Here is a 12,396-nt window from a genome sequence, read left to right as displayed (position 1 = left end):
CACACACACACACACACACACACACACACACACACACACACACACACACACACACACACACACACACACACACACACACACACACACACACACACACACACTCAATTATAGCTGCTTTCTGACCGGGAAGGAGCCAAAATAATTTTCAGTGCTTTTAAGACCAGTGTGGAAGCCTGGGAAATCTAGAGGATTCAATTTCCCCTTTCATTTTGAGTTTGTACACACAGCAGGCTTCAAAGCCGCTGAACTTCCCAGGTGTCTCCATACCTTTTCATCTCCAAACATAAGCAACGCAGCCATAGGGTCGGAGCCAGGGGAGAGGATGAAGATGAGGGGGGCACAGCAGTGGCTGTCAACGAAGGCCTTACTCAGGTTGAAGGGCGGCGCTTCGATGAAGGGACGACCCAAACTGTCGGAAACAAATTCCTGCACCATGGGAATAACCTGGGGGACACATGGATGCAATGAGTTTATCGTTACCGTTTACTGATGTATTTCCAGAAAAACAATGTTGTAGATAATAGAGACGTTTCGAGAAATCAAGTTAAAATTCAATATCGAAATAACATCCTACCATCTTGTGGAAAACAGTGTATGAACTGACCTTGTCTGGTCTGAGACAACGGATCACCAGCATCCTCTGAAACTGGCTCAGCTTGTCCTGCCACACTTCAGGGAAGGGAGTCTGATGGGGGTTCTGCAGATATGACAAAACATATTGAATTCAGACTGTACATTCAAATCTTACTTCAAATTCCTTGAGAGAAGAAAGTGTAGGAATTCCGTCGCAGCTTAATGAGGACAAGAGAACTTATGGGGTGTGGTTGCATTGTATCGAGCTGTTTCAAGATTAAGCATTGTAATTAAGCAAAAGAGGGGCAATCTGTAATGTAAATGGGGGGGAGAGCAATGAGCGGAGATAAATACATACAGTAAGTTTGAAAAAGCAAAGACCGGGGAAGAAGAAAAAGTGGAGGAAGGTCAAAAAAAAAATAAAACTGGGTACTGGGTCAGAGCAATATGTTTGATTAATTCCTGGAACAAGTGTACCAGAGGATGTGAGCAATGGTAGCGGGAACTTTTGGAATTTCTTTCCTCAGGCTGTTTGTCGAGAGACTTCTGGCTATGTGTGTTGGCAGGTGCTTTGAGACAGATACACCTATTTAGAATCTCCTGGGGATTCTCTGTGTGTACAGGGGTGTGTGAGCGCCTGTGTGCTTGATTGAACAGCTGTTCTTGCATCAAGATTGAATAAATGTGAATTCTACAACTGGAACAAACTAGATTTAATTGGATAGAAGTGCTGTGCCTGATTCTGTTGATTATAACTCAAAAGATGGTGTGTGAGTGTGTGTGTGTGTGTGTGTGTGTGAGACAGCAAAGAGACAAGCATGTGTGGTGCACACATGTTTATGTTCACCACACATTGATTAAACAGCTGTTTGTGCGTCTAGATTGCATAGATGTGACTGGCAGAACAGGAACAGAAAAGATTTAATTAGATAAAACTTCAACTTAGATTCTTTATAATTCAAAGATGGAGAGAGAGTGTGAGCATCATCCACACCTGGCAAATTACTTTCAATCTGCATTCTCTCTTCCCTCTCCCCTTTTGTCAACACAGCATTTAAACTAATAAATATCAGTTATTTGACATAAATTGAAATAAGTTCAAACTTAAAGCTTTGGGGGATTTGATTCACCGAATTACAAATGGTTTAAGACGGAGTAAAGACATATAGAATGTGAATTTAATAAGGATTTAAACAACCATGACAAATATTATAACATAAACAGTTCCACAATATGATCCCACTGTAGTAATTAAACAATTAAGACCGGTTTGACAGGCTATCAAAAATGAAAAATGAATATTTTCATATTTGCAGACGTGCAAAATGGAGCCAAAAGTAGAAGCAGAACTTCTTGGGAAAGCTATAATGAAGGAAAAATAAAGATTTTTAAATGATGACATGTATGTCGTTGATATTATCGAACACAAAAGAGCCAATAGTATGTGAATGGAATGTGCAAACAGGTGACGTATGGGGGCAAGTGAAGGGGCTGCGGTGTATTCAGGCACAATACCGTGAGTTGTGCAGAGTGGGAGGGGGGGCTGCATGTGTGTTGTGAGCTTGCATGCTGAGTTGCAGCGTAGGCGAGGCTGGCCTGTGGTTCATGTGCTAAACCCACTGGAAGATTTAACCTCTTCACTCTTCTTCCCTTTCTCATCCCATCCCACACCTGCTAACACTGTTTTCCAGTCAAAGGACTTCTCTGCCTCTGTCTACTTAACATCTTCTCTTATCCACGGTCCATCACTGCCCCCTCTCTTTGATACTGATGAGAAATTTGATTTTTGTTTGTTGTCCAGGTTTTATCAGGAAAGCTTACTGGAATCTTAGCCTAAGTGACAAGCAGTCTACAGTCACCACTAAGTTAGGGCCTCAACACCTCAACACGTCATCATATGATGTACCTGTTGTATTTTAAAGAGCATTTGAAGTCATGCTGAAGGGAAAAGAAAACAAACAGTTATTATATAAACCCAGAGATGTTCTCCATATATACACCTATACTTGGTTGGCTGTAATCTGAGTGGGAACACTTTGAAAGATCGACTGCAAATAGTGTCACATCAAAGCAGTGCACGACACATAAGATGGCACTGATGCAAGGTTTGGTCACCCTTCACAGACAGACACAAGCTCCCGTTGTTGCCAAGCAGTTTTGCCTAAGATTGTGTGTGTTAGGCCTTTGTATCCACAGACACTGTCTGTTGGCAAAATGCTGAAAACCCCCTACATATCTTCAACATGTTTTTATATAGACCCTTGCTCACAATCTAAATGGGTAGGTGCTCTTAGAGGCAGCAGCTGCAGCTTGATGTGTTATTTTTGTGGTGCTAAATGTGACCCAGTTTTAACAGCTAACCTCGTGAACTGCTAATCACGACATCATTTTCAGCTGAAAGTAAACACATTTACAGTTTCTAACAAGACACCAGCAGTGCCAGCCATATTAGTATGCATACACAGACAACATTTGCATGTTGGGGGGGATTTACAGATTTTCCTCTCCTTCTAGTTCTCTTGGATATATTTGATGTAATGGTGCCTTTTTCTGCACATGCTGATTTTGTCTTTACCATCGCAGAAACATATACGACACCCAAAGGCAGAAGCCCCACCCAGAACGGCCAGGCAGCTTAAAGACACTCACTGGGCTGTCGTAGACCGTCTTCCACTCGTTCCTGAGGCGAGCCATGTCCTGATGCAGACCTTTGAAACGCTCCAATTCATCGAAGCGGCAAATCTCGTCCCAAGACTTCTTGGGGAGCCAGGTGCAGGGATTCGGGTGGGGGTTGTCCAGGCCCACACCACCCGTCAGAAGGAAGCGCCACTCCCCCTCATCCACCTACGACATTCATCGAAAACACAGAGGAGGATTAACCGGAATTTGTGATTTATAGTGATTCATGGGTTGACCACTTCAGGGATTATATTTGGATAAAAAAAATCCATTCAAATTGAAAATACAAGATACAGATAATCTTCAGCAATCATAGAGAGGTCTGATTGAGAAAAATGAGGTGAACCAGCTTGTTTGATTAGCTAACTATTTAAAAACAAACTAATCAGACAAAATATTTATCTATGGTTTTTAAGTGTTGTAAATCTGTACACGTGTGCAGCGTGTGTGTGATTCCTACCAGTTTCTTGTGCATGAGCAGATTGACACTGAGGCAGAAGGAAAAGAGCAGCTTGTCCTTCTCAAACAGTGAGCGACACACATTGACATATAGCGCGTAGGTAAAGTGGTCTCTCAGGATCTGTAGTCTGAAGAAGACACATATAGCATTTTAATCTTTTTCAAAACCAAACAGAACTCACAAACACACCCACACTCATGCACTATGAATGGTCTTACACTATTTTCTTTTTTATAAGTTTACAAGTCAAATTAGCTCTTTGGAGAGGATAAGAAGCTCCAGGATTTCCTTTGAGGGGCTTGTGGCTAGTGCATTTGTCAGCCCTGCGTACCTCTGCTCCAAGTCGTCACTCAAGTCTGAGTTGTCGATGGAGCTGATGAAGAGGTTAATGAACCAGGTGAGGGAGTACTGGTACATGGGCTCAATGTTGGCCAGGTCGGCAATGGAGAAGAACAAGATGGCTGAGTGCACGGCAATGGGTGTGTAGCCCTTGCGAGTCTCATCGATCTTCTGCTCGGTCACCTCAGCCACGGCCTGCTTTTCCGTGATCTCGTTGGCCAGCACTTTGGAGCAGGAGAGGATCTTGACGGCCGTCTCGTCCTCCAGGATGTCGCCCTCGGAGGAGGAGATCACCTCTAAGATTTTATCCTCAATCTCCTTCAGTTGTCTGACGAAAGTGCGAGCAATTTGACATGTCTACAGTTTCCACTTTGAAGAGGGAGACATTTTATTTGATTAAGTTGAATTCATTTGACCCGTGACTGGTGTGTGTGCTATGTTATGGACCTTTTGTTCTCTGCTCCCTGCAGGATGAGAGCCTGTTTCTCTTCCTCCAGGTCGGGCCTTTCCCGGGCCACCACAATACCCAGCAGCTGGTCCTGGATGCCCTCTGGGGTGATCATGAAGTTCAGAAGGGTCACCTACGGCACAGAGGAAGAACTACATAGACATACTGTACAGTATACAGTATTCTGTGTCTGTGTGTGGTGTGTGTGTTTTGGGGTCTCTTGGTACTTTACAGTGCAGCTTTGATCATCTTGGCTTCAGTGCAGTTCTCCCAAACGAACCTCCTACCCAATCAATTCCAATAACCACTCCAGCCTTGGCAGAGCACAGGTAGGATGCATTTACTGTTTTTCCTTTTCTGTGAAAAGTGTGTAAGTGTGTCTTTTACCACACAGCCTTAGTCATTCTGCTCCGCACTTACCCGGAGGTTAAAAGCCTATCTCTTCTTCTACTCCCTGCCCTAATAAACGAGTGCACTTCTCTGGGGCCTAATTCCATTTCTATTGATGCTGCGGACCCACTCAGCTGGTGGTAAAGACTCGGAGCCCATATAAATCTCCTGTTTGTCCTTTTCACACATACACCCTCCTCCTTCGCTTCCCTTCGTCCCTTGAGCTCCTTAAAGGCTGGTTCACTAGATACTTGCCCCCTTGTATTTGAAAGTATTGCATTTCAAATAGGGCTTTATGGATATAATGGAAGCCCCATCGTATACTGTACAGTAGGCAAAAAAAAAAAAGACTTAGGCAAAAAGAAGAAAAAAAGATTTAGCCAGTTTTGAAAAACGAGTTGAATCCATCTAATGGCTGCCCATAAAGAGCGGGGCCCTGCAAATAGAAGCTTGAAATGTGATCTTCAGTAATGCTTTCCAACCCCTTGCCTCTCTGTAATGCAGTTTCCTTTAATGCTCCTTTTCTTGGAATTTTTTTATTTTTTTTGTTAGGGGGCAGTGTGTGCTCCATAGGAGAGGTGCTAACACTGAATGATGATTCATTGTGTTGCCGGGGTAAAAACGTGCTGCTATTTGAGTGGTATGATGCAATAAGTGGGAACCAACAAGTAGGGCTCATCTATCTGTAGGCGGAAAATAAAGGTCTAAACTAACTATTCAGTGCAACAAACAATATTTTGTCGAGTTCAAATGTTTAAATAAACAAGACCACGAGTCTACAGCCATGCTAGCAGCTTTGTTAGGAACAGAAGTGCTTTGAATTAAATCCTAAAATCAGTTTGCTTACATGCTCAATATGAAAATGCTAACATGCTAATATTTTGTAGCTATAATGTTTATCATATTAACCATCTTAGTTTAGCGTGGTTAGCATGCTAATCTGTGCTAATTAGCTATTATCACAATGCACAGCTGAGGCCAACGGGAATGTTTTTAAAATATTGGACAAATTAGTGCAATTTTGACTTGATGGCTCTGGATGAAAAGTCAATGGATCACCAATATTACTACGATTCATCCTAAGGGGAACAAGAATGTGTGATGCAAATTGCATGCCAATTGATCCAATAGTCGAGAAAAAGAAAAGCAGGGGGTCACCAAAGTCATAGGGTTACATTGTTTGGGAACCATGAATGTCTTTGCAAGATTTTGTGCTATCCATCTCGTAGTTATTGACATATTTCGCTGAATAGCTGAAAACTTTGACCTGCTAGTGGCAGTAAAATAAAAGTCAGAGGATCACCGAAGTCATTACGGGTTCATCCTCTGGAGACCATCAGTAAAATATTTGCTGCAATCCATCAAATAGATGACATAATTCAGTCTGCACCAAAGTGGTGGACCGACCAATTGTCAAGGCAATATTGCTATCCATAGCGAGGCTAAAAACTCATCCCGCATCATAGAAAACCCAACATTTTGACAGGCCAGACTTATTGATTGATCTGTCCCTCACGAAAAGAAAATGTTTCAGCTTGCATGCTGCCAACAAAGAATAGAGTGCCCCACATAGCAGTTACACTTCAGTGACAATGAACTGTATTTTGGAAAGTCGGTTCCAGCATTTGCCGTAATACAAATCCCACGGGATAACAACACAAACTATGTTGACTATTGCTATTAGGTGTGATGAAAATAAATACTTAAAAGGCAGAGGAACACAGACGTCTGCCTTGGTTCCTGTGAGAGACTGTAGTCTAGTAACTCTTTCTATTACTTTCTGTTTTGGCAGCAGCTTTGTTGTGGGAGATACATCTACAGAGGGATTGAAGGGCAGCAGCTCAATCTGCATGAAAAGGGTTAGTAGAGGGGGCATGGCGGATTTTACGGGGCTCATTGCAACAACACTGACACCTGCTGCAAAGAGCTAAGGCGTGTGACTACTGCCAGGAAAGGCTCAGATTACTGTCATCATGACTAAAGGCGTGTGCAGGCTCAAGTCTGTCTGTCTGGAGTATGTTTTTTTTGTGTGTGACTGGTGCGAGTACGGATGGAGATTGCAGTGGTGGCGGTAACGGGACAATCCCGAACACACAAATACATATTGAGGACGAGGTCTATTTGTGTGGCATGAACACAACAACGTTAAACAATAGACGCTGTAGCATTGATATGTGGTTCGGTATTAGAGTCACTGTATTTACCATGTTAATAATAAAATGAGTTTTTGCAATGTGAAAGGAGTGAAAGTGTCCTGGGATAGTAAAAAATGTAACGCAGCCTGAGGCTGTTTCTCACTGTATACAGTACCTTGACGGAGGTCTCAGGCAGGTAGTGTGGGTTGCGTAGCTTAGTTGTGATGTAGAAGCGAAAGTCGGGAGCATATTCGATGGTGGAGTCTCCCAGGCGGATACACACGGCACCACCCTGTTTAAAAGTCTGTCTCAGCAACAGAGGCTCCAGGATAGGGTCCAGCTCCTCTCCGACATTCTCCAGCAGCACTGAAAGAAAATGTTCAACGTTTATTAATATGTTCTAATCAGGGGAGGCTGACTCTTTTCAGTACTTTGCTTTACACTCACATTTATAAGCAATCTCATATCGAGGCTGTCGTTTTCAAGGACTGTCTTCTGCTGTTGACCAACTTTACTGCCTCAACAGTTGAACCGTTTGAAAATCTTCAAATTGGGCAAATTTTGCAGCCGGAAAATAAATCAACACAAAGCATTTTCCCACATCACCCAAATCCATGCGCATGGAACTGGTTTAAAGTATAATATTATATTATATTGTCTTGGAGAAAATGATACGTCTTGGCCCTGACATCACATCAAAGACCAATCTTTGAGCTGCTGTAGAGTCCAGGTTAATAACTAAGTGTGATCTCTCATTTGCTGTGAAGGCTCCTTGATCTATGGTAGCCTTCCGTTTAGCATCAGGTCAGCTAATAATCTCAGCTAATAATATACTTAGTCAAAAACTTCAAAATGTTTTTGTTATTTCTGACTTCATGTCATTGTGTGCGTCTTCCTGCCTCTGGTGAAGCACTGAACAATGAACACTGTGAAACCTGTGCAGCACATGCGCAATACTAAAAAAAAAAAAAATCAGTGAGGCAAGTAAAACATGATCAAGTGCCTTATTCCCATGACATAATTATTAATGTGATTTCACATTAAGTATGATAATGCTGTTCTGATGTTAAGAGCAAAAGCCCATCTATAATTGACATGACGCCTGAGGTAATAATAACAAAAGTTTTTAGACAGCATTCAGAGCCAGTGACAGCTGATGAACTTTCTCTCCCAAGATGGTGAACCGAATCAGGTCGACCTTCTTCTCCAATTGCTCTGGAGCATTATTTTGTCCGGGTACAGCCCATCAATATATCAACGGATAGATTAAACAATACTTTGTATCATTTACTAAACATGAGTCTAGCCTTTTATTAAGGCATTGGGCAGGGAAACATTTTTTCAACCATGCTAAAATAAAGAATACTAGCACATAACCAGGATTACAGGCAGCTAATAAAAACAGCAAGAAACCGTAAAACTGTGAAGTAGGAGAACTGGCTGTGGAGGGGGAAACTGTAGCCTCTGGGGACTATTTTGCACCCTGCAAGGACAAGCTACTCCCTGAACCGTTAGCCTTGCAATCTGCCAGTAAGCAAAGACCCGGTGGCTGGCTGAGTTAGGTCATTATTTAGATATATTTGTAATGGCTGTATAGCTGCTTCTGTCTGTTTCTAGCTCTAATTCTTCCCTTGCCGTTCCCTCACAAGAAGACTAAAGTACGAGGAAACACACACTCCTAAAAACCAGCACAAAAGAATCGTCACATGCCGTCTGCCTGCACAAGTGAATATGACCCTGATCATGGGCAATAAAAATGTTAGTTCAGGAAGCAAAATTGATTTCTCCACCACATTTGTGTGATTTACAAAATCAGGTTTTATACACTGATGGTGCAGTAGGTCCGAATAAAGGTTCATTGGAACATCTCACTCAGAAATCTTGCTAGTATGAATTCTTCCTCTGCAGAACAGAGAACAAAGGAGAAAAACATTCTCTGCACAGCAATAATTAGTCTATGTGGTAAAGAGAGACCTCAGCAGGCGGTAAGAGGAACTGCAACAATGTGAGTGAGGCGCATACACACACACACACACACACACACACACACACACACACACACACACAGGCAGCAACAGCAGAGGCATCAAATGAGAGAAAGACTTGTGCTCACCTGGCGTGCCAAACTGGATGCAGTTCTCCAGAGTGCGTACAAAGTCAGCATCACTCAATTTAATGATATGCAGACTATTGGCCTTCTCCATGTTTTTCACCCACTTGTTGGCCTGGCCCTGGGGATCAATCATCAGAGGCCACCGCCTGGCGTTCCTACAAGCGCACACACACACACACACATACACACAGAGGTCAGTGATCAATTTGGTGCTGCCTCATGTCGGAGTGAGAGATCCTGTCTCAACCATGAGACATCGCAACAGTAAGGGGGATGTGGGAGGACAAGAATTGAGATGTCGAGAAAAGCTTCGGGGTGAAAATTCCCTTTGAGCACAGTTAGAAGGCTCACAGTTGGGTAGCACACCAGGGGCCATGGTATTGTGATTAAAAAGCAATGTCACTGCTTCATTTACACAAACAAGCAGATGCCTTGTGTCTTTATTTCGCTGTACCTTAAGGTTGAATCAGACAATGTAACTTGGGCTTCCAGGAAAGGTTACAAAGTTCCGTCGTACAGTGGTCTCGTTTTTCATTAGGCTAGACTGATTTGTATTCGGCAATCTAATCTTGATCCTTTAATGAATTGTATCCCATTGTGCTCCAGGTACAGCAGCTGTCAAAAGCACACAGCAGCACTCCGTTAAATCACTGGAAGCTAGTCCTTATGCACAGTGAGTGAGTAAAATAATGAAGTGGCATAAAAACCAGGTTCAATGAAGATATTCACGCTCAGAGCTAGCAGAGGCCCTTTGGGTTTTAAAAAAGAGATCGATTGCTTTACCTCTATTTCAGCAACAATTTGCAGGCTGTAAAATGCTGCTTTCATTAAAAAAAAGTGCATTTAAAAAGCCAGTTTTCAGTTTGTGTTCATGTTATTATGCCATTTTGATATGCTGTCCAAATCCTGTCCTTGTACTGGACTGGACAGCTTTATTGTGTAGGGACATTTTTTTACGCTGGCTGTTCTCAATATTAAATGACTCGGATCAGGAGCAGCTTGAAAGTTGCTTGAGACGTCCACAGTTGGTGGATTCTCTTCCGAGGACACATTGATGTGTTTAGCTCTTGGGAGAATGCTATGTCAGTGTAAATATTGTCTTTTAATACTCACGAGATTATGATACCGTTGTCTATGGAGAAGCTGTCTGATGGTAGGCAAGCGATGGTCCATGCCTGAATCTTTATTGGATCACCCAGAGAGTTCATCAGAGACATGTTGGGAGAGCACGGGATCTCTCTGCTCTTGCAAAGATTCATCCACTCCTCCATCTGATCCTGGAGAGGACATTTCTTTTTTCAGGACTTTTTTTTACTTCACGCAGAATAAATTAAAAACAATGCTTACACCTATACACAAACAAGAGCATACTAGCGAGTGAACATTTTTAGCTGTCTACAGAAATGATAACTAATCCACTCTCCTCCTTTCTGTCCAGCATCACAATGGCCCCCACACAGTGTAAAAGATGACCTTTGAACACAGGCTTGGTCTTGGAGACTCAGCAAAAGGAAAAAAAAGCAAAAGTGCCTTGGTGTTCACTTACTCTGAAGCATTTGGCTTTTATTAGTCTGAGAGTTATCTCAGAGTATGTTAAAGAGTCCTACATTAACTATACTCTAAACAAAGCTTTTACACAAACAAAAGTAGAAATACCCTGGAGGGGAAATACAGTACCGTACACTAACCAAGTGTGTATTAAGTCATATCCACGTAGGGTGATAACAAAACCAAGAACTTGAAAAAAATCTATGTTAGGTGCAGGGCTTTAAGTAACATAATTAATACATTACAATCCACTTCCAAGTATGCACTACCTACTCCCTCAGCCTACCTGTCTGTAGCTGGAGGTGAAGGCTCCCAGGTAAGCCACTATGCCCGCTGAGATAAGGATGTCCCCAGTCAGGTTGTTGTAGAGCTCTCCGAGATTGACGGCCATTTCGCACCAGCGCGTCTTCTCTCCACCCAGGCCTCCGATAAGCTGCTCAGCTCGCTCCAGCTTCTTACTGCACAGATCCACCTGGAGGACATCAGAGGAGGAGGAGGAAAGCAAAAGTGTGTCGCACTGTGGCTTTTTTCCCCAGGTCAAGTAGCAGCATGAAGGTCGTGCCACCCGGAGCAAGTTAAAAAGCACAAACCTGGTTCTCCAGGTCAGCTTTCTTGTCTTTGTTATCTTCCAAAGTGTCCTGAAGCTTTGCCAGCTTGTCTTGGACTTCTTTGAGGGCAGCCTGCTTTTTCTGGAGGCTCCCCATGGCCACCTTCAGCTCCCCCTCAGCCTGTGCCAGCTTCTCCTTCTTGGGAGCCACCACCTTGGCCACTCTAAAGGAGGATGTAATAAGTTTGAGGAAGTTAAGGAACCTCATAAGCAGTGCAGAATCTTAAATGAGTTAAATGCGCTAGATATACTGTATATTTGAGCAAATAGTTAAATGACAAACAGTGCCAAAACAGAAAACATAGTTCTTTGTTTGAACGTAACTGTAAGTGGAAAATGGAATTGTATCGTCATGTATTGGGTATAAATGACAACCTTTAGCTTCTATAAATATGGGTAACATTTAAGATTGTCAGAACAATAATGATAAACATTTCCCTTTAAATGATCTGCAGCTTGATTTGGCTTTTTTATATTAATCACTTGGCATATCCATGGTACACTTGCTCCAGGAAAATGATTATTCTTGTGAAGTTATAAATAGCCAAGCTTCACGTTACGCACTTAGACGGATGAAAAGATCTCTCAAGCTTCGTGAATATGCATCCATTTTCATAACCGAGGACACGGCAAGAGACGAACATTACTTACTTGTCATACTTGTCCATGGCGCAAACCCACTTACACATGCCTTCAGCTGCATTGGATGCAGTTCGAATCTTCTCTGGCACAAAGTCTGGGTTGGTGATGTACTTGTTGCGGATGATGGCGATGAAATTCGGTGGGATGTTGTCCTTGTCATACTCATGGAGGCTTTGGAGAAACCTCATGTCTCCCAGAAGCTTTTTGGCCGGGCCCCAAAAGTCTTCCACTTTTTTACCGGAGCCTGACGGGTCAGGAATGCGATCTGGCTTGATGCCTTTGAGAATGCAGATGGCCTCCATCACCAGTTTGACACCTGGGGGTGGGCTTTTCATGGACTTCACCACTGTGATATCCTGTAAATAAATAAAAAACACATACTTAGGCCTACTACTCTGCTCTAGTACACCTGGCCTTTGAGTCAATACAAGGGCACTATCCCAAAAAATATTGCTTCTTTTA

The 12,396-nt window shown here is 42.8% G+C and overlaps 1 protein-coding gene across 2 annotated transcripts in view; it reads right to left on the bottom strand.

Annotated features, from left to right (window-relative positions):
* The window catches only part of dnah7 (dynein, axonemal, heavy chain 7), a 69,934-nt gene that overhangs the window by 13,242 nt on the left and 44,296 nt on the right, over positions 1-12,396 (bottom strand). The window contains exons 45-56 of one of the 2 annotated variants that reach the window (XM_031874988.1): positions 11,944-12,290; positions 11,276-11,456; positions 10,972-11,157; positions 10,251-10,414; positions 9,138-9,292; positions 7,200-7,390; positions 4,499-4,632; positions 4,044-4,379; positions 3,713-3,839; positions 3,223-3,417; positions 605-697; positions 268-444 (exon numbers count right to left, since the gene is read on the bottom strand). In XM_031874988.1, coding sequence (XP_031730848.1) covers positions 268-444; positions 605-697; positions 3,223-3,417; positions 3,713-3,839; positions 4,044-4,379; positions 4,499-4,632; positions 7,200-7,390; positions 9,138-9,292; positions 10,251-10,414; positions 10,972-11,157; positions 11,276-11,456; positions 11,944-12,290 — 2,286 coding nt within the window. The remainder of the gene's footprint in view (positions 1-267; positions 445-604; positions 698-3,222; positions 3,418-3,712; positions 3,840-4,043; positions 4,380-4,498; positions 4,633-7,199; positions 7,391-9,137; positions 9,293-10,250; positions 10,415-10,971; positions 11,158-11,275; positions 11,457-11,943; positions 12,291-12,396) is intronic. The other variant, XM_031874989.1, reaches the window with a different exon arrangement.

This window comes from Anarrhichthys ocellatus, unplaced genomic scaffold (assembly GCF_004355925.1).
Source record: "Anarrhichthys ocellatus isolate YVR2014 unplaced genomic scaffold, GSC_Weel_1.0 scaffold86, whole genome shotgun sequence".
NCBI classification, from domain to species: domain Eukaryota; kingdom Metazoa; phylum Chordata; class Actinopteri; order Perciformes; family Anarhichadidae; genus Anarrhichthys; species Anarrhichthys ocellatus.
This window is presented reverse-complemented; position numbering and strand designations above follow the sequence as displayed.